Source organism: Micromesistius poutassou (genome assembly GCF_964030765.1).
Source record: "Micromesistius poutassou genome assembly, chromosome: 7".
NCBI lineage: Eukaryota > Metazoa > Chordata > Actinopteri > Gadiformes > Gadidae > Micromesistius > Micromesistius poutassou.
Window position 1 is genome coordinate 1352052 of NC_140277.1, and position 26956 is coordinate 1379007.

General features: G+C 40.7%; 1 protein-coding gene across 3 annotated transcripts in view; it reads left to right on the forward strand.

Annotated features, from left to right (window-relative positions):
- Positions 1-270: 270 nt before the first annotated feature.
- The window catches only part of nrxn1a (neurexin 1a), a gene marked incomplete at its 5' end in the record, with an annotated part of 227275 nt that continues 200589 nt past the window's right edge, over positions 271-26956 (forward strand). Inside the window, 3 exons of one of the 3 annotated variants that reach the window (XM_084470078.1) lie at positions 271-994; positions 15663-15692; positions 16920-16979. In XM_084470078.1, coding sequence (XP_084326204.1) covers positions 271-994; positions 15663-15692; positions 16920-16979 — 814 coding nt within the window. The remainder of the gene's footprint in view (positions 995-15662; positions 15693-16919; positions 16980-26956) is intronic. The other 2 variants (XM_084470079.1, XM_084470077.1) reach the window with 2 other exon arrangements.

The window sequence follows — 26956 nt, forward strand, 5'->3', positions numbered from 1 at the left end:
TTAGTCTTGGCTTGGTCTGCTATGCAAATATAGGCCCTCCCGTTTCCTTTGGCTCGTTTTTTCCTTCTACAATGCATCGGTTCAGTCCACAATTTCCACGTGGGCAGTCTATCGCATGCCTATTAGCAAACCCTTCCTTCGAAGTCACACTTTCAATTTTTCTGGGGTTTAAGAAAACCTGAAAAAATCAAATATATCCATAAAAATAAAAACAGCATCAAACTATAGTAGGCCTACATAGTTAGCTGACACCGTGGTTCCGGTTGCACCATGGTTCTGGTCATGCGACATGGGGCCCATGTCGTGTGGGTCGGCCTGCTGGTGTGTTGCTGCCTGGCGGAGGTCGGGACGTGTCTAGAGTTCACAGGTGCAGAGGGCCAATGGGCTCGGTTTCCGGTGTGGAACGCGTGCTGCGAGAGCGAGATGAGTTTCACCATGAAAACCAAGAGCTCCCACGGCCTCCTCGTGTACTTTGACGACGAGGGCTTCTGTGACTTCCTAGAGCTCCTCATACAGAACGGCAAACTCAGCCTCCGCTTCTCCATCTTCTGCGCCGAGCCGGCCACCGTGCTCACGGACACGGCGGTCAACGACAGCGAGTGGCACGAGGTGACCGTCCGGAGGAACTTCAAAAACACGACGCTGGTGGTGGACAATGAGGTCAAATGGGTCGAGGTGAAGTCCAAACGGCGGGATATGACCGTGTTCAGCCACTTGTTCGTGGGTGGAATACCACCGGAGTTACGTTCCGTGGCGTTGCGGCTCACCTCGTCCGTGGTGAAGGACCAGGCGCCCTTCGCTGGATGGATAACTGACATAAAGGTCAACAAAACGGAGTCGGTGATGGTCAACAGCGAGGGTGTCCTGGCCGACCTCTGCGGCGCGGCGAACATGTGCCTAAACGGAGGAGTGTGCAGTTTAATTGACAACGAGCCGTCATGTGACTGCTCCCAGACTGGGTTCCAAGGGAAGGACTGCAGTGAAGGTAAGAGACGTGAAGGATCCGCTTTAGAAGATACATGCTTTGAGCATCCCGCTCCCCCCGCCCCTCCCGCCATATACAAACGCGCGCACGCACGCACGCACGCACGCACACACACACACACACACACACACACACACACACACACACACACACACACACGCACACGCACACGCACACACACCACTTATCTTCAGAAACTGACACCTGCTATATGCTAATAATAATTGTAGACTAGCTTCTGCATGCTTGTTCAAAGCATCCTCCTTTTATCGTTACAATAACCAAAAACAAGTGGATAATCAAAAACACATTATTGTGTATAATGAGTGACGTTCCTGCAGGACCTCATTAGCATTACAGGTGTTGGCTAACTCCAAAGCTAAAGCCTGACCTATGACCAAGTATAATAAGTACTCCATTATTAGCAATTTAAATGTAATATAGTCATACTGTTTACAGTCCCCTTCAAAAAGTGGTTCTACACATCTTCCAACAGAATATTCCATGTTAACGTCTATTCGATTCTATTAGAAAATGATAACTCAATATTTAGCCCTAGAGATGTATTAATATCAGCCAAGAGCGGAGAAGATTGATAACTATTCATGTGATTCAACACTCCCACTACCACTGAATGAGGCTCAGCTATATGCGTAGTGTCTCTTTGTTAATCCACTTAACTCAAGACGGTTGACTATAAATGCAATGATTTGGTTAAAAATGATAGTATGTTGATTACAGTTTTGTGGGAGGCTACTATTTAATCAAATACTTACTTATTAAAGACTTATTAAACATATAACCCTTAATCTATGACACTAGCAGATACCTCTCATTGTAAATAGCCTAGCCTAATAGCCACAGAGGATCCATGACAATGTTGTTCCTGGTGCTTCCTGAGCAACACACTCAGATAATAACCAACCATTCATTCATATAATATCATTACATGTTCAATAGTTTCATTAATTTTAGTAGTGGGCCAGTGGGTGGTAGGGCTGTAAGCGAATCAGGGACAGCCTCAAAATACCTTATTTATATTTTAGGGAATTGGTTTATTTCTGTTTTCAATGTGTTCTTTCTTTGTATTGCAAATGACTATACTGCTATGGGAAGTCAATGAAACGGAGTTACACTTGCAGAACATACTCTCTTTCTTTCATACAATACGTTGCTATTCAACTGAACTAGCTTTACAACATACTATCTCACACCATGGGGATTTGACAGTTGGCAGGACTGTCTAATGATGAAAGCAGTGATAGGCAACTAATACACAAGCCTAAGATTCTCTTGAAACCCTTGTGTACACTTGTGTCCGTTTGATCTGTGAATGTTCGCGCAGGCATTGATTACGAGTTGCATTTGAAACACTGTGTTGGGAGAGGAATGCATCTGAAATGTTTAATTTGAAGGATGATAATTGGACACACTTTGCTTTGTTTTTCTTAAAAAAAGTATGACTCATTAGACTGAAACAAAACAAAAAACCGTCAGATCTACCTACAGCTTCTTCTCTAAGATGTGACGGTTCTGTTTGTAACACTCAGGCTCCCATACAAAGCCATGCTCATGCTATGTCAACATGTGTTTGTGTCAACACAGCTTTGTTTATGTTATACCTTGTTCCCATCCATCAAACACAAGAAACAGCTTGTATTCATTCATCTGTGTTGGTTTTATTATTCCATGCCAGTATACTATCCAGAAAAGTACAGTTACAAACCGTTATCCGACATTACTAGTTATCATAGTCATCTGACATAACTGAAAGAATTGTATCTGACACTGCTCGTTAAAACATCACAGGGATAAGGATACATTGACCTGACATGTGTAATGCCTGCAGTGGATGACCTTATCCAATCATATTTTGGAACGGGGTTCAGAGATAACATTAGGCATATATTCACCACTAGCATCCAATCACCATATAATCACAAGCATATGGCCATTAAAATAGACACTTATTCCTAAATAAGCCTGATTTGCACAAGCCATTATCAATCCATTATCAATCAGAAAAAAACCTAAACTCTCAATTCACAGATGAGCAGGCACATTCATCAAGACAAATCCTATGAGATGCAAACACAAACCTAGCACATAGTGTCAAATTCTAGCTCGACATATTAAAAAAATCCTCCAAGAGAATGCAATTAATATGTTCATCTAGACCAGAATGCTGAATGTATAAACGCCATCAGGAGGTTGTCATGCCCCCCCCCCCACACCCCCATCCTAGACGCGTGTGTAAAGCATTGAAAACGACAGTGAGACGCTTTGCACAATAAGGCATCATTACATTAATAGAGGATTCCAAAGGCTCTAATTTAATGATCTGCCTTATTGTGTCTCGTTGCGTTACAAATCCCAGCTGAATTGCGTGCCGATGTAACCAGCGATAATATTGCATCCGGCCATTGCGTTGCGGTTATTGATGCACAAATGCACGAGGAAATCAGTGTGGTTTCCTTCTTTTTTTCATTTCTTCAGAATTGGCCCCATTTTACGGGCGGTTGAAATGAGCGGTTGCCTCAATGTCTGTGTTAGCCCACAGGACGGTTGTGGCTCACCAGCTGTTGGGTACAAAGTTATCTTTTTTCACCTGTAAGCCTAATCCTTTCTAATGTCAGGTAACATTTTGTAATGATTTCTATTTTCTTTTGTTTGGTCTTCTGTGCTTTCTTGGTTGGAGCTGTTAATGAAAAACCTAATAGAAATCAACAGCTGAACTAATGGGGGGTAATAGATTTCAGCGGTCAACTTATTTTTATAAAGGTAACTCTGGGTATTGTGTTTTGCCAGGATGTAAGATTTATGCTCCTGCATCATTTGCCAATGGTGTCCTCCTACGACTTAAACACAAGTATTTATTAAAAGCTTTGTTACTTAAGGAGGAAGAACACCTTTTAATGCTGCTTGTGCTTTTGTGGTGTTTAGGTGTAATCACAGATAAAGGCTTCCGGATGGATAGTTTCTGCATCCCTATTTATACCACTTATTACGATACTATCACTCTTCAAGGTATGAATAGAGATTACATTAAACAGGCTCTATGTTCTTCTTCTCCATGTCTTCCTCCCTGTTATGACAAAATCTCCTTAGGTAACTCTGCAAGTGCATTTTTTTTGTTACTGCATTCCTTCATTCTAATTATCTTTTATCCTCTCTCTGACATACACAATGTGGAGGAGAGGACATCCCAGTAGGGTTGGCTAATAGGGTTAATAGAACCATGAATCGTGACGCTAATTAAAAATAATGCCAGGGGTTCCACTCAAGCCCTACCTGGCCCTCCCACACACACCTCACACAATCGTCCCACATAACATAACCAATATATAACCATAACCAGTCAAAGGCTATACAATACACACATACAGATGTCTGCCAATAGACGATATTGCTTTTAAAAAACCGTCACTCATACAAGCGCTGCAAATGCCTTGATGCGTAACATCCCCTTGCTGTTTAAGCATGCAGCAAACAGAATAATGATAACATTCATATACTTTTCCCCCCTTCCTTCTTTTGTGGCAAAATATAGCAACAGCTTGAGGCATTCACAGACAGACCCCGGTATGCAACACGGCCTATATTCTCTACCCTATAGATGAAATATGACTCTCGCAAGATGGTGTGGTTGTTCCACGTGCACAGTGCGCGCCAGCACCACCAACAACAATGTCAGATTCTGACGGCGATGGTGGTATTGATTGATTCTGTAATCAGATTATATAATAAGTAGCTGGCCATGTCTTGTTGTGTTAAGGAGGTGAACAGCGACACTAGATGACATCGTCTCTCGATTTGTTAACACCCTGCTAGTGGCTGAGTGGAGGACAAACTAATGTCTGTTTGGACTTGCTATCCATTTGAATTAAATTAATGATCAGGCACATTCTTTGGAATAGTGACCCATATTATGAGACTAAAATGGGGTGATAGGGGGCGGGGAGGGTACGTTATTACATATAAAAGGTTATGGACTTGGAAGTTTTCCATATTGGATTTGTATTGAAAATCAGACATTTCCGACCTTACAAATACTAATACTACCCCTGTAATTAGCAAATGCAAAATGTAGATCCATTGACGCAATTTCCCTACTTCTTTGGCATTTACCTTTCCATTAAATAATTTCAAATCTGCTGTATTACGCATTTGATCAGATGAAAGGATTACAGGATTTGCCACCAGAACCTTCAACTTCCACCAAACAAACACAAGCTGGTACACACACACACACACACACACACACACACACACACACACACACACACACACACACACACACACACACACACACACACACACACACACACACACACACTTGCGGATCCCACTGTCTGGTTAAAACAATTATTTAAATGCACTGTTCTGTGCAGCAGGATAAGTTCTTTTTTCATTACTAAAAAAACATAAATGCGCTGCACAACTCTTGCAGTTTATCATTTTGAAATTAAATATTTATGCAGAGGCAATATTTATGTGGAGGCAAAACTAGAGCAACATTATAGTGTTTTTTTATTCACAATATATGATTCATTTGTGTGTAGCCTCCACTTATGGGACCATACCGTTCTTACCATGCCCTATTTCCATTCTCCAGTCGTTTAGTTACTGTGCATACGTGCCAGGCTATTTTCCTCACGCTTAACTGCCACACTACTGTATTGAGGTCAATGTAGATGTGTGGAGAAAGGTTCACCAAGACTTGAACGTGGCTAGATGAAAGGTAATCCACCTTTTACCTGGTCAGCTGATAACCATTGGACAATGTACTTTATTGTTCATCTTCAAGACGTATATAACGTTGGGACTACGTGCAGGATTTTACATGCACAAATTGCTTTAAATTGCAAATATGGGTGTTTATAATCTACCTTGAAAAACGAGAGCTTCCCTGACTCTGTGTGGTAGAATCTGGGCCTGTGGGCTGATATCTATTATAATTTAACTGGGATGGTTTTGCCGGGAAAAAGGAAGGTAGAGAAATGGGGATGGAGATCAAGACCCGGTTGTATAAGGACATGGTTCCAAATTCTCAAAACCCGAAAAATCAATACGGTCCAAGCTTATTGAAACTGCTATAGAGTCCAGCGGGTCCTACTTCTAGGTGTAGATAATGGCAAAAACATCTGTTCTTTCAAGGCTTTTTACTTTTTACATTTATGTGCGTTATATCCACTTACGCCACTCCCATTGAATACAAAATTATATTCAAGAATAAGAATGACTGCATATTAATTCTACATTTATCACAATTCAATAATTGTATTGTAATTGAATGGTATTGGGTAGAATAGCACACTTTCTTGTAAGTGGTGGTTGACGTTGATGTGCTTTCGCACACTATATATGATTCTCTTTTATTGGTATATTTTACTTTCCCCAAAGCAGTAGCCCTTTGTTGTGTTTTTTTCTGTTGCTTTTGTCAAATGGAAATTGTAGTTGTATTGGGTAAGCACAGCCTGACTGTATGATTGTGATGTAGTCTTGACAGTTTTATTGCTCAATGCTTTTGCTTTGTCAACACCTTTAGTCTGTGGTTCCGTATATGAAGCAAGACATGGAAATTGGGGCACACAAATAGCATCAATATCACATCACCCGACGTTTCTAAAAATAAATCAATCGAACTGTGTTTACCAGTGTCAACCTCTGGCTATGGATACAGGCATTCTAATGTTGCACTGCTCGGTAAAGACCTAATGAACATGCCCTCCGTGCTCTGATCCAGTTTGTCCTTGATGCTGTCTGACTGCTAGGGCTGGTGCTCTATAGTGCTCTATGTAATCGTACGCATACTAAATGGTTTTCTTTTATTTCTCTGGTTCGATATGCTGTTACGCCATTATTACATCCTTGTTACATTTCTAAATGTAGGTTGGTTTCATCGGGAAAACCGATATTTCCATTTAATAAAAAAAATGAAGTTTGTGTTTGTTGTTGCATATCAATAGTTGTGTGGTTCTGCTGCTGTACAGCTCCACAGTGCAGGGTCCACTCCCATATCGTGTTCTGCCTGTGGGGAGTCTGCGTTCCCTGTCTTTGTTTGTGTTGGTTCTGCTCTGTGTTCTGACTCCCCACAGACTCGCTGGGCAGGCTAATTGGCGACCCTATATATTTCCAGTCGTTGGAGAAGACTGTGTTTGTGTCTAGGTTTATTTATTAATATAAGTTTATTTTTTCGAACGTCCTCCTCACACACCGATTTATTTCTTCATTACTGACATTTCCCCCTCGGATTCACGTTATTGCTTATTTTCATGCGTTTTTCTTTTGGATTATTTCATCGCATGGATTTTCTTTGACATTTTCTTTATTACAGCACACTGCCATAATTAGTATTTGATTCAAAGGCTTAATTCTAATCACACATCAAACTATTGCTCTACTTCATATCTGTATGTTTGTTTCATCATGATCCACATGATCCAATGCCATCCCACCTGCCTTCTGTCGCATAGGGATAATGCATGCATTAATGCGATTGGTTACTTTCTCTTGGGCGGGTCTATCATTGCGTCATGTGACCCCAGTTGTTCTCTGAAGGTGTCATTCTGTCTAGGAGCCTCCAGCTCTACGCAGACAACAGCCGATTAATGGTATACTGCTGTCTCCCGGTCCAAAGACAGATATAAGGATCAAAAGATTAGGGGGGTTTTCCCGCAGGATTTGATCCTTGTTTAAATACATCCACTGCCGACTGTCACAGGGTGTTTGTGAAATTCTTTGACACCGAAGTCCTCTCAGATGGGATTCATCCCAGAGCCAAAGGGAGATACACATGAGACTAGCTTACACACACACACACACACACAAACATACACACAATACACTGTACAATAGCTATTCTTCATGGAAATACAAAATGATAGTGGTCAGAACTGCGCTCAGATTTGAGTTCAACATTGCACCCTGTATCTATGACATAAGAGGATACCGCTCAGTGTAAAAGCCTATAGCATAATAGTGACAAAAGATCTATGACAATGCTGTTCCTGGTGCTTCCCGAGCAACAGACTCAGATAATAACCAACCATTCATTCATATAATATCCTTACATGTTCATAGTTTCATTATTTAGTAGTATTAGCAGTGGGGCAGATTTGACTGCGCACATTTTGTTCTGAGAGCAATGTTTGTAGTACAATATCTCATCTTACAACAAAGAGGATATTAGTGTTGGATGGAAGAAAACACCTGTATTATCAATTAGATGTACACTAAAGTTTATTGTTTATTTGACATATTGGTGGCCACAGATATTCCTGGTGCCTATGCATCAGTATTACATATTTTTAGCTTTATACCTCCAGTTCACCAAATGAGATGTAGTGTTTTTGTCAAAAGAGGTTGATCTTTAAATCTGGTAGTGAATCATGCTTTATTCCTTGTAGTTTTAACTTTATATTTTTAACAGAGCGATAACTAAATGATTTGTAAATCAATTATATTCAGGCCCATAGGCGTTGTCTTTTCCCTTTCTTTCCATCCTATCTATTATATAAAGGCCATGTTGCTGCCTCGCCTTCCTCCTGCTGTTCCTAGAGCTGAGCTTTACTTTTTGCTTTCTGCTTTGGGTGAATGTTTGCATACTTTTTGTTACTGAAGCAAAAGAACAGTGCACCCCAAATCAGGATTTGCTCATCGTTAGAAGACTGTATGAGCCATAAATAGAATTTCCCCGAGCAGCAAAAAAACTGTGTGTGAGTCCTGGTTGTTCTGGACGTGCGACTCTAATTCCTACTACCGTAGAAAATGAGCTGAGCCCGAGGTTTATTCGCATTGCCGTTTCTCCATTCCATTGCATTCCAAGGACTTCAAGGATGCAGGAGTTTAGAGCAGCTATTGCATGCCTGGAAGATGCACTAGTACCTTTCCTGTTTATTGTCAATCCTTGGATTAATGTTTTGAGGACCTTAAGCCATTGTGATTATCCTGGTGGAATGGCTCCCGCCCACCATACACATAAGAGTGAGTGGTGTGGTCTTTAGCACATCTGTTGCTGCCAGACTCTTTCTGTTGGGCTGAGGTCAGATAATGGTCTTCTTAAAGACAGCTAAGGCAGGCCATTGTCAACGTCACATCGTCTGCAAGGAGCACATCGTAGCTGGAAATATTTTTTTCTAATAATTATGACTGCTTTGTTGTCGTTGTGGAAAAAGCATATCTTATGTTATTTTAATGGATTCAGGATTTTGCAATTGAAGGAATATTTCAGATAGGATAAAAACAGATAGGAATTTCAATCAGAAGGTATGATAGAAGCTGGCCTCTAAGCCAGCAGGATAACTCTGGTCATCATGGCAAAGATTCTGAAAGTATTTTTTGACTGCTACTCGAAAATGTTTGATTAAATCACGTTAATTATTAGAGGTGGTGAGTGGTTAATGGACTGCAATCATAGATTTTTATATTCCGTTGCCATGATGGCCATTCAAACGGCTCCAGAAGGCAGAGACGGTGCACAGCAGTAACACATTTAGGTGGCCTAGTAGTGAAAGCGAAAGGACGAAATTGTGCACCACATCTGCGGCTGTAGGTTGTATTGATTTCTATCCGAGGGGCACGTCATCAGGTTCTTACCCCCCCCCCTCCTCGCCCCGTAGCCTGAGCAGGATAATGAGGAAAATGGTGCGTGCGGTAATGCTGCTAACACTCCCCAGGTAGATAGATGCATTAGGTCCAGGCTGCGCTGCTGAAAAATGAGCCCACTGCACTTATACTCATTACTCTTGATTTGGTCCAAATTGTAATTTAACAACAAATCAATCCATTGGTTGAACTGATCTTTTGCGGCAAAGGCTTGTGTATTATTCTCCCTTAAAGCGCCACTACAGCGGGCTGAGGAGGATCGGTTGGTAAAGCGGCAGTTGGACTATTTTCAGCACTTATAGATCATGTCTGTTTTTTGGTTACCGCCGCAAATACAGATTGATTATCCTCTTTGGCTCATAAACATTGGCTGCAAAAGTTTGCCTCTGTGGAACTATTGTATAACTACTATAGTGTTATACATTTCACAAACCTTTTTAAATTGAAACATTGGGGGCAAGGAAGCTCAGCTTCTGCTTATCCCCCTGTTCTTATTAAGGGAACAGATCGCTTGATGACTTTATATTCTAAAAATAAAAACGCCACGTTTATTGCATCACTAATTCTCTCTCTCACCCTGGCTCAGCATTCCCCTCCTTGCCGACTGGCCAATATGTTGTCCTGAATCTGTCATCAAGGCTGACTTTACAATGCATGCTTATCATGCGGCGTTTTCCCTCTCTGTCACTCACCCTAAATTAGAGTGGCACACATATCAATCTCGGACAATCTCGGCATTCAGGCCGGTGGGCAGACCTACCTGAGTGAGGTGCAATCAATCAAAGTCAGGGTACATGCATTTCAAATGCACAACTCTTAGTAATGGAATAAGGGAAGGATTTGGTCTTCAAGTAAATACATCCAAGGCATTGTGACATTGAGGCAATCAAATTCAAAGCATACACATGCTCATATGATTTTGATAATAAAATAATAGTTCACGAAGCAACATTAGAATTCTGCAAAAGTACCCTTAATTTGTTTCAATTTGTTTGTTGCTCTCTTCACTGCACGATTGATTGCTTGAAGTGATGCCGATGTGACATACCAACAGCATTTTCATCACACATCAGGCTGTAACTGTGCTTGGTACTGTGCTCTGCCTTTCTCACGGTTTGACTCTGTTGTTCTTTCTCTCTCAGTGATGACAACTCTATTTTGCTTTAGTTTTTTAGTGCACGCTATTATCATTCTGCTGTCAGTCTCAGTAATGGCCAATTAAACCTAGCTATGAGGGTACAATGTTTCTTTGTTGCACCAACGGTGGTAGCCTGGTATTTACTGCTTCCGGGTGTGTGCTCCAGCATCCCGTTCTCTCTCCTCTCTCTTGCCATGCAAACCAGGGTATTGTCGGTGCCAATTTCTCAAATAATTGTTAAATATATAATAAACTCAACAATCTGCAAAGTAAAAACAAACACGTTGTCGGCAGACACTGAAAAAGCCCAAAGCGTGCAATGAGAAAATGTCCTCGCAGTGAACTGGTTTTCATGCTTTTGTGTTTTTTTGTGAAGCTCCCTAGTTTTGGTTTAAACCAGATCCAGCCTCTGGCTCAGAATCAGGGGGAAGACAATAAGATTGCCAACCGTTCTTCCTCTCAACATGTTCATGGTTATTAAGATGGACACAGTTTTGATAAACATGCGTGGTATTGGCCCATTTATCAATTAACCAAGTACGATTTGGGAAAAATCTTGGGACATGCAGCGTTTATAGACATTTTTTTATAAAATAAGATTATAAAATAATATAAAATAAAACCCAGAGGGTAAATGATGACATTGCAGGAAGCACAAGACGGTAATAGGAAAGACCACTAATTCAAATAATATTATCTATGCACAATATGAAAGTATTCACAATATGAATGTATTCACAACATGAATGTATTCACAATATGAATGTATTCATATTGTCTAAAGCTGTAATCCCATTACGTAGTCATGGCTCCTGATCAATGTGTGTAACTCTGCATGTCTGCCCAACGCAGCGTGTGTCTGCGAAATGTTACTGTTGCATTTTATAATTTGGTACAAAATGAGGAAGATTATGTGCACATCACGTCCTTGATCCCAGCTGCTAAATGTTTTATTATTTTTTTGGAGAATTGGCTTCACAGTGTTTTGTTCTTTGACAACACAAGACCCCCCTTCAGAGGAAGATCATGACTGATGTAAAAGATGAGTTCATTGTGTTTTTTGTGTTTCAAGTACAATGGGATTGGGATCAGTTTACTAGGGGGATTACAAGGATTTAGTTCTCTGGATTATGATGAAACCAGCTGGATACATTTGTAAAAGAAGAAGTGTGTGTGTGTGTGTGTATGTGTGTGTGTGTGTGTGTGTGTGTGTGTGTGTGTGTGTGTTTGTGTGTGTCCACATGCAGTTGCACATGTGTGACACAAATATGTAGAGAGGATGGGGGCTGCATGCTAACCATGCTATTAAATATAGTGTCTTGATAATTATTTATACCGATATCTTTGTAATAAAAAGCAAGTAGCAATAACTTTAACTTGAGATTATCCAAGACATTTATATGTATAACTAAAACATTTTCACCGTCATTTTTATGATTTACATTTGAAAATAGACATTTCACCCTTTTGTGGGATTCTTTGTTACGCTCACGTTCACAGTTTTTTAGCTTTCATTTAAAGTTACTGCTCATGCTCATGTTGTAATCTAAGCAAGGTTTTCTTTAATAACAAATAATTAAAGAAAGGGAAGCAATTCATTGCGATAAACTGTACCCCCACATTCACTGCAAAACAAAACAAAAAACGGCATAGTTTTTTTAATTGAACTTGTAAATTCAGCAGAGGACCCAATTAAACCATTCATTTCAATGCCATTATAAATATGTGTAAGTTATAGATTGCTTTGCAAGATTTATTTCAAAACATTACCATAACCCTTTGGGTGGAGTCCTGTGTTTAGCCAGGGGGCTGGTTAAGTAAGGTCTCATATTAAATTCCTCCTTTTGTGAACAAAATACAAATTTAACCCATACGTTATTCAACCCATTCCGGTGATTCGAGGATATAGGAGGATATTAGCATAGTGGCTGGAACTGACTCCTTGCTGCTTCAATGTGTTTCTTCTGTGGTTTTCTACTGGCTTCTCCAGTTTCCTCCCATCATTACCACCACCAACCACCAACCACCACCACCACCACATGCACATGTTAAACTAATTGGAGACCTTAAATCACCGCCTAGGCAAGTTATTGTAATGGACTTGTCTTCCAGTCGGCTTGTCCTCCTGACTTCCGTCAGTCATCAGATATTTTAGCTCCATGGTCCACACATAGAACTTGACCACGAATGGACCATATATATATATATATATATATATATATATATATATATATATATACATGCATCCATACATCCATACAAAGTCGGCTGTACTGTATTATTGTTTTGTTAGTTGTTCACAAAATAATGATTTAGTTTTGTGTGTGTGCATGATGTCTTATTCAGAGGGAGAAGCAGTTGTTATGGTAAGTTCTGGGTCTGTAAATCTGTTGAATCTGGGCAAGCAACTCTTAAAAAGAGGTAGGAGGTTTGTTTGTTTAGATTTTGTATAAAAGGCTTGGTTGCCTTTTCTTAGTTAATACATCTGAATTGTGGTTTATTTCAAATATTTGTTTAATTTACTTTATAATTTACAAACTTGACGTAGGCTTTGAAGAATAATAAAAAAAAAAACGAAACGTTGAAGATGGAAAACTAGGTTTTCATGGGTTTTCTTCATTTTCATACCTGTCAGTATTTTTCTTCAACAGGCATCGTTATTTTTCTTTGATCATCTTTACATTGAATACACTTTGATCTGTCTCAAACGAAGATGCGTTTAGGCAAACCGGTCGTTTAAAGCCATTCATCTTAAGTGTGATGCATGTTTCACGTCTCATCACACTGAATGCATTTCATTTCACACATGCAGCATGTCAGTTATCACGCATATTTGCTTTATTGCAGTTCTATTCACTGATATGCAACATATAATTACAGTGCCAGTGCACTCACAATAACTTCACAGTGCATCGACAATCTCACTTTGGCAAACCTCATTACGATTGGTGTGATTGCAAGTCACTTTGCCTCGGTATAGTAACTCTGTGTCTTTATGTTTAAAGGTTACCAATTTGATGTGTTTGAGGAGGAGTCAGAATGAAGCATATGCATGATAAATAAATATGTTAATGGAAACATTTAATGAGATATAGCCTAAGATGATGAGTTCAGCTGTATGGCTCAAACATAACCCACGTAACATGCGATCATAATGATTTTTATCTGGTCTTATATCCTAATGACAGTATATTTAGCATCTAATCCTAGCATGGTAATATGGTTAATGTCATCTTAAAAGCCTTTCAGCTTAAGTCAAAACAAGAACCGTGACATCCAGAGGTCTTCCTTATCCAATCAAGCCCTAAACATGCCTCAACAACCCTAAGCCAAACTCACCAGGCTGAATACACGGGCCCATACATTTCAGACACCTTGTGTACACACAGGCGGCTGGAAACTAATTTAAAAACTATTATCTTCTAATAAAATCTAATCCTTGTCAGCAAGGGTTACTATAGGGCACACAGTCTGCATGTGATGTTTAAGCCTTGCATGAGGAACACATGCAACAGCCAGTGCTTGTCTGCATGCTGCTTAATGAATGTCTCCCTCTTTCTCTCCCCGCCCGGCCGTGCTTGCAGAGGACACTGCTGCTGAAGGTGGGTATTTTGAGGAGAAACACTGCTCTGTCCTGTGTCTGTGCTTTGTGGAGCTGTACCCGTTTTAATGGTGTAGGAATTCTGTTAAAGATATTTTGTAGGACATCTTGTAGGGTTGATAATGACACACTGGTAAGGCTAACCCTGGAACGGTAGGTCTCGGCCCGTGTTTTTCTGAAAGAATAAAGGCCGATTCAGTCCCATGTTTGGAAACCCATTTGAATAAAGTGAGATTTCAGAACGATTTGGAAGACTCTTGATGCCTCGCTGTGTTAGCCAATGTATGCAATTGTTTAGCCCTTGGATAACCATGATGGATTGGAACTATGCGCCTTGAATCAATACAGGGTAATAGTTTATTTTCATTTGTCGAGACTTGTCTTTTGTTGTAAATGGGCTGGATTGTTTAAACATATTGGTCAACTTTTAGCATAAAATACACAACATCATAGTTGTTAATTTATTCAGTTTGTTGGAAAAATCCATTTAGGCTCTGAAAATAAGAAGTGCATTTGCATAAACGATCAAAATTAGTCAAAGCCAAAGTCAAAGCTAATAAGGCAACAGTTGTTAGAAAGCCACACAAATAACTGGCAGATAATTGCTCCAAGTTACAGTAATTATACTTCTAGTTGAAGTCAGTGGTGTGGACATTTTTGCCATACGACAGGACTAAAGAAGTGTGTTTTAATAATCAGCCAAAATAAAAATCGATGGACAGGAAATGGAAAAGCTGACCCACACAAAGTAAATGCTGTGCATGCTGAACAGGCCTTTGCTAAGTGCAAAGTCTGATTCCATGTTAGAGAGGTTTTAGATCTTTATCTAACGCAGTGATTCAATTGTAACATCCATCTTCAGGAGTATAAACATATAGAATCTGTACTACATCCATCTTCTGTAGTATATACATATGGCATCTGTACAATATACTACCGGTACCATATTACCGTTCATGTTTTGTGAATATTCAGTGAAGTAATCTTAAGTCTTCTGTGGTTCAACCTGCATTAAAAACATTGAGTGGAGATGATCACTTCTGATGTGGGGCTTCTCATGTGGGCCCAAAGCGAATCCAAACTGTATTTCTGAATGACCTATAGTAAGTGAATAATGATGACGCATTGTAACCAGTGTGGTTAGCTGAATGCTCATCATGCCTTGTCTGTCAGACCCCCCCCCCCCACCTCTGTCCCTACTCTTCCCTTACCCAAACCAGGCATCCACAGTAAAATAAACAATAAAAAAAGCGGATGCCCGTGCGTTAGTGTGACAATGCCTTCCCATGATCCCTTGCTCTCTGCTGACTGTGCTCTTGTTTTCCTTTAAGGTCTGGCACACCTGATGATGGGCGACCAAGGTATGAGCTCTCCTCCTTTCCCTCCTCCTCCTCCTCCTCCTCCTCCTCCTCCCTCTCTACTTTGTTTTCTCTTCCTCAATGTGTCCGGTTGTACTCCGAACTGTGTGACTATCTGCCACTTTAATGAAGCTTGTGCAAAGAGACTTGAAGCTTCAGATGTGGCCTGTTATTTTAAATGACCTATTTCGTTTTCTTTTTCGTCTTTTCTTTCTGACGTGACCTCTTTTTCCACGCTCTTTGAGCTTTGAACTCCCCCCTCTGTTGGGGAGCCTTATCACTGCCATACATTAATCTGCTTTGGCATTATTTTTGATTCATTTAAAAAACATCCAACCTCCTGATATCGTTTTTAAATGGATGTTGTTCACATGAATGGCAAAATTTCCAATTACATTCCTCGGATATAATGCATGATTGTGTCATCCCCTTAGGCGATGACACAGTTTAATTTAAACACAAGTTCATGTATCAAAGTCAGAAACGAGGAGTCGGTCGCATTTGAAGTTGCCGCACATCTTTTCATACGACGCCATTCAACAACACAGGGATGCATTTGCACTCCGCCACTACGATTCATTTTCCTGTTCATACAGACTTCTCTTTTTCTTCAAATGACAGATGCATTATTAATATTAACATACATAAAGGAAGCCATCAAGCATCTCTCTTTCTTCTCCTCTGTTTGTTTCCCCACTTGACCGTGACACTCACTGGTGTCTCCTCTCCTTTTTGTTCTTCTTGTTTTGTCTGGACTCTGCTTTCATGGAACATTTCATCAAATTTCATAGGTAAAAGTAAAGGTACTTTATTTTATTTTATTTTTTACCTGCATTTATTCACCTGACTGTACAGGGAAAGTGTCTGTGCCATTATATACTTAGACTCGTGTAAGTATATACAGTCATTGGCATTGTTCTCTATCGCTTTCTTTGCAAATGTACCTAAACGGTGTCTCAGGTAAGGTGTTGCTTCTGCATTGCCTCTCTCACCACCATCACCCGCTGTGTCAACGGCTTTCTGTACGCACTGTGCATGGTTCTAAACACGTTAGCTACGCTAACACCAGCACCACCGCGATGGTAAACACGTCTCCGTCCTTGGCTCAAACCATGGGTGTGGGGCCTTGTAGTCGCGGCCCTGCCACAGTGTGGCGGGCCCCCCGGTCCTGAAGACAGCCTGACATCGCTCCCCTAGGGGTAAGTGGACTTCTGATTTTTGCCATTTGACTCTCCTCCTCAGGGCAAAGAGGGGAAACTTGGCTTCTAAGGTCCCTACTGAGCATTCAAGGTAAACATGTGTTATTATTTGCATTAAGTGTGTTGGTTAAGTGTAGCTTTAAATGTGTTTTAATGGCTACTGTCTGCTGCAACCATGGATACAATGTTCAAGATTCATGTATTCAATCATAAGTCGTATCATTGATTAGTGGGACTTGAGTATCAAGATTATAGGTGGTAGGTTTACTAAGTACACGCATTAGAGAGGATAACTCTCATTCTGCATAATCCTTTCAGCCTCAAAATTAATTGATACCAAATTTTTAACATTTATATCCATGATTTAATTGCCATCTTTGCTACTGTGATGTACTTGCTATTTGCATTACTAATTTATTCAGACAGACTAAACAAGAGATGTCCCATTTCAACCATTTAATCATATTGTGGTCTACGTTCAATACTACCTATGAAACGTTGTATGCTTTTCAAAGCATTCGCTAAACAGGTAAGGCTTCAGAATTCTGACTGATGTACACAAAGTTTGCATTGCTACTTTTAAGATCTGGTTATATTGGATATTTGAACCATGGCACCTAATTACTTACTAGTGTACACCTATTGTTACTATTGTGTCATCCTTACACAACAGTTATATGCATGTAGTTGTATTTGGTGACCACCATCTTACAAGGTAAGTTGTTTATCTTAATACTAAAAACTGTTTCCTATGATCTGCCGTGGACAGCGATGGCATAATGAAATCGAAATGTTTAGAAGTGGTTGAAGACCTTGTGCCAGCCTATATGACGCTGCTTAGTGTTGATTTATTTTCATGGTTATGAAGATATTATCATGGCTTTTCGTGCTCTTACTGTTCATCCGGTTGAAAATATACAACGTTACGTCAATATACCAGATCCAAGGTTTTCTACTGTAACTCGTCCGCCACGGCTCCAAGGTAGCAGAAGGCGAACCACAGGGAGTGAATGCTGATGCAGCAGCAAGGTCACTAAACCAGGCAAGCCTGCGAGCTGCTTCCTGTATTATGTAAGCACAAGTCCAGTCATCCATAGCCGCGCAGACACATCTTTATCCATATTTCTGTACAATTGGCTCTGGGAGAAGGGACAGCGTCTGGGTACAGTTCATTATAGAGGAAAAGGGGGGTTTGGGTAGTCTTCACACGGATCTACTTTTCAATGTCACCCACTTATCCCGGACTTCAGTGCTGTAGCTCTGAGGATGGATCTTGTATGTTTACTGCGTTAAGCTTGTCATTGCGGGTGGATTAGGGGAAACCCCTGAGCATGGCGTGGAATAAGTCGTTGTACCAGAGAGACGTGGTAACAGGGAAGGTAAAGGCTTTGAAAAGTGGCCCTTTTCTAATGCAAATCAGGAATTTCAATTCCGGATTTAATTTCTTTCATTTTATTGCCGAAGCCCAAAGTTTTATTTCTTATCCAAACTTTATTCAAACACGTTGGTCCTGTTGAGATCGGCTGCTCTGTTGGGGGGTACCTGGCCGTCATAGCAGCACAAAAAGACACAGATATCGAGACAATAAACAGAAATATAAAGATAGGAGTTTCATAGGCTTAAAAATACCACAATGGAAAAACAAGTACCGCTGGAGTTATCCACCATTCTATTTTAAAAGCGCATTCAATTCAGAGAGAGTTTACAAAATCCTTGAACTTGAAGATGTGTCTGCAGACTATTCGGAGCAGAGAGTGCTGCTGGGATGACGAACAACCCACCAACCCACGTAGCCTGAAAATAATGCGTGAGATAATGAGTCATTAGGAATAAGTGTGACAATTACACACTATTATCGGGGACACCTGGAGGGCAGGTAGACAACACCGGCAAAGCCTTAAGCTCAACCATCACCCCAACTGTTGTTCAGCTCCAACTTGTCCATCTCAGGAGTATGTTGCAACTCATTTTCGGTTAACTTTCAACCCAATATTTCAATCCGCACTATCCAAGGTTCAATTGCCTTACGCCACTAAATATGCAAGCCCCTCCAACCTAGTTTTACAAGCCGAGCCCATTATTTTTGTAATTTCCCTCACAGCTTAGCGGTTAGAACAAGAAGTTCCAGTCACAAGGTTACCGGTTGAATCCCCCCGCTGCGACATGGTTTCTGTCGGTTGGGCGTTACATATGCTTGCAAGTTCCATTTGAAACCCATGAGACATGGCTTTTTACGTTGAAAAGTGTAATTACAGAGCTGGGTCATACATCAACCACATGAGAAAAAAAAAGTCAAAGCCCTGAAGATTTAATCTGTGCAAACCGTGTCCAACAAGACTCATTTTGATTGGCACCGAATCGCTTGTAAAGCTTCACTCAATCATAACTGATACGAGCATTGAAAGGGCAGATAATGTTTAAAAAATATTAACATGCAACGTTAACTTGCAAAAGGGGCTTTGTCTGTTATAAAGGCTGTTAATATCCGTTACGTTTAATTCCAGCTTTCCATAATAGTAAAAGCTTTCAAAGTTATTTTACCTATTAACTCATCAACGTTGTAATGGATGGAATGGATGAAAGTAAATCATATTGTAAAAGCTGTAACATCTTCACTGACTTGCTGTTGAGGATTACACTTACCATTAGCCAGTGTTGTCAAGTGTATTTTCATTTCTATTTCATAATGGCTTTCTATTCTGAAACATTCTGAACCCTTTTAATATAATTCAGATGCTAAGTACTTGGGTTTCAGTTTGGAATAGTGCTCCATACTTCAAAAAGGCTGTTATATAGGTAACCACATATTGGAATATATGTGAGCGGGTGTGTGAGTTTGTGTGTGTGTCTTTGAAGGCAGAATATCCACCACATAACCCCAGAGCATCACTATAGAACAGCGAGTCAGCATGAAGGCATGTCAAAGGCTTGAATGCATTCTTTATTTGACAGGCAACACAGTGCCATGTGGTATGTCTGGAATCTACAAAAGATGTTTCGTTCGTAGTTTCACATGAGTCCTAGGAGTGGAATTGGTCTCATACATTCAGCTCCACTGCTTCTCCCTCTACATTGAAATCTATAGCGTTTGAGCATGTATAACATATATATATATATACACTATAGATTTCAATGAGAGAGAGAGCGAGAGAGAGAGAGAGAGAGAGAGAGATTATATCGAGAGCGAGAGAGGGGGAGGGTTTAGCATAGGACATGACTTCACCTTGGCTGTTGACAACAGGAAATCAACGGCATTTTAAAAGTGTATCATATGTCACTATTGACCTCCGTTACTGGAGTGCTGTATGGTGGTTAAAACGTAACCACCTTAATCCTTACCCCAGCCCTGCATTCTTCACTCATAATTTTTAATTATGTATCATAAGAGGTTTAATTCTAGTTCTGTGGTTTACTGTTTCAACACTGGGAATAAGAAAAATAAAACGTGCCTGCATAGCACCTATTTCCCTCCAGCAAGCAGAACATATTTTTTGCCTATATCCCGCGCTTGCAAGTAGTCCTGGCCTCTCATTTTCAACGATAACCTAAACAGGGAGACAATTAGAATGATCTAATGGCATTACCTTTCAATGTTCCCTTCTTACCTCCAAATTAGTTTGTTACCCGTTTTTTTCCTTTTCTAAGCTTCACTAACATTTCAGAATCCTGGTGGGGCTTTTGTTTTTAATAATGCTTAAGGGAATGGTTATGTTAAAAACCCAACCAAATTGTATAGCCGTATGCCTCTAAGCTATCCCTGTTCTTTTTAAGCAGTTAATTTATCTATCAGTGGCAGCCAGTCTCATTAACTGCAAAACTGCTCTATTTGCAATCACATTCAAAAATTAAACACTGTCTTCGAGCACAACCTTTTGAAGTGTGTGTATATATAATACTTGATTTAAAGAAAATGTCTAAAGTTGTCTAGTTCTCTGCAGTGTACCGTCAGTATTTCTGCAATTGCTTAGTGCTAAGTAGGGCTGTCAATCGAAAAAAAGAGAAAATTGAATTGGCCAATTAATTAATTAATCACACTTTCTGAATATGCTTTAAATGTGGTTATTTTCTTAATGCTAAATGTCAAGTATACTCCAATGTGGGGAAACACGATGTTGTCCAAAGGCAAGGCTAGCATTTTTTTCTGACTATGTGGCAAGTGAGAGGAAACTGGCTCTCACATGGCACAGACGATGCAGTGGTGGCCAGATACTTACCAGGCAGAGAGGACACCATTTCACGGGCCTCAGAGTGTGAAGACCACCTCTGCAGTGGACTCTCCTCTCTGCTGTGTGGGTTGGCTTCGCATTATAGCGGCAGAGAGGTCTAAGTAGCACAATGTCTTTGTCTGACTCTGAGTCCAAGCCCATCACTCAAGGAGGATTTTCTGCTTTGCTGGCTCATCTGAGGTCTGTTTCGGTGCTGCTTGTTGAAGCATCTCCTCCGGCTTGGTCCACGTCTCCTCTCCCTCTCCTCTTGGTAGGCACTTTAGGTCCTTAACCTCAGGTCGAGGACCAAGGCAGCCTCTGGAAATGTGACGGCGGTTTCAGCCACCCGTGCGGCTAGGTCTCACTCGATGGCCGTCCTGAAGCGCACAGCGTATAGGTGGGGGTGGTTATCTGAGATCTCCATGGTGTGATTCAGATGGCAGAGTGCTTTGAGCACCCCAGAGCATGAGACGTTGTCTTCACCCCCAAGAAGCTCAGTCACATACCGGCAACATTTAATTTTCCTATTTAATTATCGCTTGTAGCTCTGTCCCTTCTGTTTCGCTGGTCACCAGGCACACAACGCATAGCACTCACACACACATACACACACACAGACACAGGCACACGCACGCATGCACGCACGCGCACACACACAGTTATGGAGCTGCAGGGATGTACCTGCAGACGGTGCTGTTTGTCGGCTGTGGGCAGCATCACCGACTTGCTATGGTAAATGCTATGGTAAATGGACTGCATTTATTTACTGCATTTAGTGGCCACTCAAAGCGCTTTACAATCAGTGCCTCACATTCACCCATTCATACACTGACAGCATGTCCTCTGTATCATTTGAGCTGTCTTTGTCCTCACGTCTTCAATTCCTCACCACCGTAAGGCAATCGTTTGTGCAGGCATCTGCTTAGTGCGTCCCCTCGGTCTTCATCAGCGTTAAGGTTATCGATCGGCTGTGCTGAAACACCTAAGTAGCTATGGTTACACATTAAGGACCAGTGGTCTCCGGTCAGCCAAACACGCTCAGCTTGTGCCAACATCAACTATTTTATTCTTCTCGGAGTCAAACAAGTTGGGGACTTTGTTGCCCATGGTGCTTCTTGAGGGTGGAGTGTAGGTGGGTGTCGGTGGACGTAGTTTGAATCCTCTCCATCCACCCCCTGTCTTTCCACATGATAAGTGGCCTGCAGTCCACAGCTGTCCATTTTGCAATGGAAGTCGTTTACATTTGTTTGTGGCACGTCTACTTGGTCTGGCCGACCGGCTGCATTCCATTAGCGATGTTTGGCGGAGGGTTGCGCTGCTCCCTGGGTCGCCAGCAGCCGCCTTAACCAGACTAACAGACACACCTCCTAGCATCTGTGTGGCGCTGATGTGGAATTTTAGACTTCATTGTGAATCCATGGAAAGTAAATCCTTTTTTTTGCTATAAGCCGAAGTATCACTGCTTGTTTGTTGATAGTGTCTGGTCGTCTCTTGTACACACATTTACCATTAGGAGGGCCAAGTGGACCCTACTCAGCATCCATCATGCTACGCAGACAGACAACTGCCAATTAATTTCTGGATTGTGTGATGGGAGGCTTCAGCCAACGCTATAATTAAGGCAAATACAATCAATAAAAGTATCGTGTCAATATTGTTTATCAGAGTAACTGAGGTGGCACTCAATGTTGGTACATGTAAATACAAACATTGAGTATTGCATCAATATTTTTTATTAAAGGTGCAGTGATTAGAATGAAGTGGTAGCCATGGGAACCAGTACAGGCCAGTACAGGCCATTACAGGCCACCGTAGGTGTTGGAAAGGGACAGGTGAGCGGGGCGCTTCAGTTTGAGGCAATCTGCTAGTTTTACACACCGGATATTTAATAAATATTTGATATGGTACTCAATGTTTGATAATATACATTAGCTTTGTATAGGATTATTGCTGGGACTGGGTCTGACTCCTAAACAGCGTGTTGGAAACGTAGATTAAATTTGGATTAATCACACTTAAGTAGAGCGTTAATATGACAGGCCTAATCCTATTTCATAAATGACTGTAAATCATTAGCTGAATTTAAACACGTCCATCAGAATAATTTACTATATAATCATATATATATATATATATTGTATTATATATAGATTTTATTTTATTTTTTTTCTTGTTTTGCTATTCTAGATTATTTTAGTAGGGGATGTATTATGGAGTCAGGGATGGGCTAAAACAGAAAAAAGGACTCTGAGTTAAATAGGATGTGCCTGAATGGCCTTTAGGCACAATTGGATTTGGTAACAATCTGATACCCGGTGGAGCCGCACTAGACACCCAGATCCGGGGCTAACCCTATCATAAGTTAGTCAATTATTTTGATTTCATCCAGACCCTCCATGATCCATGATGATGGTGATGAAGAGAAACTTCTTTTTAGGACATGTCGGCCAGCAAAATATTAGATTTAATATTAGGGCATGATCATGGCAGTAGTATAGGCAGCAAAGTTACCAAAGATACATTCAGTGAGACAATGGGTGAACAAGATAGGGAAACGTTTGCATTGTGGGTAGGGAATATGCAGTTAACAAAGGTAAGTGGGAGTGACCATTCTGGAACATTTAGGATTGGCGGGAGAGGCCAAGTTAATTTGCAATACACTATGGGGAAAGTGGACATGTCTGCAAGTCTGTGAGAGAGGGTTGCAACAGTTAAACAAATCTACATAACAAAGAAGTCAGTCGATTGGCCTGGCCTCAGTATCAGACTCAGTGGCTCCAGTGGGAATGCAAATCTGAACTCTGAAGGTTCAAGGACAATGTAAACAGTTCCTTTTAGATTGACTAGTAATTATATAAACAAGGTTAATGTAAGGTTTATAATTGTGTATTATAGTTATGATTAATATTTCCACGACGTACGTGTGTGTGTGTGTGTGTGTGTGTGTGTGTGTGTGTGTGTGTGTGTGTGTGTGTGTGTGTGTGTGTGTGGTAGACGTATCTGTCTCATATCCATCTTCAGATTTGCGCTCCTTAAAGGCATATTTTGGATCACCACGTCATGCAGCATGACGTCAGCTAATGTGCATGGTTTCTCTTCACGAGGGCCTTTGAGACCTCAAGGGATGAGACTGGATAACTGAAAGGTAGTTCTTTTGATGGACGTGCCAAATTGGAGAAGCAATTTGGCCATTTTGGTCCATTAAAAATGCATTTACAGCAAGGAAAAGGCGTATTGATATAGGAAGGATATTTGAGGATTTTTTATCAAGAAACATAATTTCAAGCCTGCTGGGCCTGTTGGACATATTTTGCTCCTTGTGCCCAACTAATGCAGTCTTAAATTCACCTGCTCAAAACGGCTACACTGGTTAAGTGGAGGCCTGCCTCTACGTCTGTGGACATAATGGTGGTCATAATAGACCATTTGTCCCGGGCGAGATTTGGCTGTCGGAGGCTGGCTTTTCTCTAGGTCACGAGGATAAGTGAAAACAACAGAAAACTTTAAATTAATATTTATCAACGTCCCTCAGTAAACACCATTATAGAAAATACAAAAAAAACTGAAAAACAAGAATATGATTTTCCCATCGCAATAGGTAAAGTGAGAATGGGGAATAAAAAAGGTTGCATCAATATGAATCAGGCTCCTCTGGTTCCCCAGATGGAGTGGAAGGAAATCTGCTCAGAATCGATACCGCTGGTCGATGCCGGAGAGACGCTGCAGTGATAACAAAAAAAAAGCCTCTCTTTCTCTGGCTCACCAGAAAGGACTGGAGAAGTCTGAACAGAGAATGGATCACAGTGAAACACCTATATTCTACTCTTTAAGTCTGGATCCCATCATTTGCCTGTCATTTCACACTGCCATATTTCACCACTGGGCTTATGGAATATGGAATTCATATCATGATGTGTTGATGAAACGATAGTGGAGGAAATATGCCATACACAATGGCTATGTTATTAGAAGAGCAAACTGCTGAAGGTCTGCTTTGTATTGGTAATTTATGATCACCCAGTGGCCCAAGGCTTGGCTGCCTTCAAAGAGGTTGAGAGATTCATATATATTGTCCAATTATACCGTCCGAAATGCCTTCTGTGCAGACAGAAGCTCAGAGAATGGATACAGTGTTATTCATGTTTGAAGAAAAACTCTTTGTGATAAATATTAATTTTGACTTCCTGTGAATCTTCCTCGGTCTTCGATTGAAGCGGCACAGTGCAGCTGTATCTCCTGGTAGCCATGGGAGAACAGCATGCACAGGAATCATCCCTTATCATCCCTCACCTGTTCCTCACCATAGCCTACATTAGATTGAACATTATGCTGCAGCTATGATTCATTTAAACCAGAGCCCATACAGCTAATGATGTTGATATACAAACCACTGTTTGTGGATGACAACAAAAGAGAAAGGAGCAACCAAAAAACGCTTTTTCAAATCAGGCATGTCCAGGAAATGGCAAGGTTCCGGTGGGAAATTGAATGGTCCATTTTGAACCCAGCCTGCCCTGGAAAACCCATTGGGGGTCAGTGGCAATTTATCTCAGGAGGTCTGCTCTGAGAGTCATTACACTCAAGCGCGACAGGCCCTGAGGGACAAAACCCTTTTAAAGCCATACTTGCATTCCCATTATACAGCAACCTTCTCTCGCTAACTCTGCACCCCTTCTTATTTCCCTCCCAACTCCTGCCCCCTCATCATATTTTACATATTGAACCTATGTAGTTTGCCAGTCAGCACTGTCTTCGTACCATTTTGGCTAAGGGTTGGTAGACCCTCATCCATTTATTGTCGTCTGACCCATGTAGTTGATAGATGACTCAAATATTGTGCATCCTACTTTTTTCCCCAACACCTGGGAAGGACTTTTTGTTTAAATACATGTTGCTTCATTATTGTCTAGACAAAAGCCGTTATTTACCTTAAATCATAATGAAAGTGAATCAATGTAAGATGCTATTTATTTTGAGTGCATTTATTTTACGTACTTGATTGGCTTTTAAGTTTGTGGTAGGCAGGAGGAACCATATAATGTATATACAAACAGTAACATATTCCCCTTTGAATATGTAGCCTGCATAAATATTTATTTTAATTTGTTAATAACATTATGGAAATGCATTGGAATTGCAAAAATAGTTATAGTGTAGAGAATGTTCTTACCCCATTTTTGCTTAAATTTTTTTGTTTAAACTTGTGTATCACTGTTTAAGAAGCTGTCAAAAACTATATAATTGGTCTATATACATGGCTTTGGATGGCCTCTCCTGACACGTTCTTGTTAAAATGTATGCACCGTTTCGAGCTAGAAAACCAGCCTTTCCACACAACCTTTCATTAATTAAATCCACACTGCATATTTATGACCAGAGAAAACTTGCTATGAGTCTAAAGGTTGGGTCTATCATTTGAAGAATATGTGCAACCACCTCTACTTATAAGCAATTGTTTGGAAGAAACTGAGACCAACCATCTTCTGCTACACTACTTTTCCAGTTTGACGTGACATTCAGACAGAAAAGTGATAGTGATATATGAGTTTTGAATGCAGCATTTTTTGAGCCGGGTGCAGAGACAACAGCACCTCATTCTCCAGTACATTTTATTTTTCGCTATTCCATCACAGAATTGCAAGATTTATTGTATCTGACGGTGTATAAAATGCATGTGCATACTTTCCTTTGGAGATAAAGGCGGAGATATCTGCCAGGCCTTACTTTGTTTTTTTGAAATTCAAAGTTGGATCAAACTTGAGATCCAAATCTAACCAGACAAAAATGGTAGAGGATTGGAATAAAAATAGTTTAGAATCTGATAATATACTAAAGAGGGTAACATTTGATATACAAAAAATAA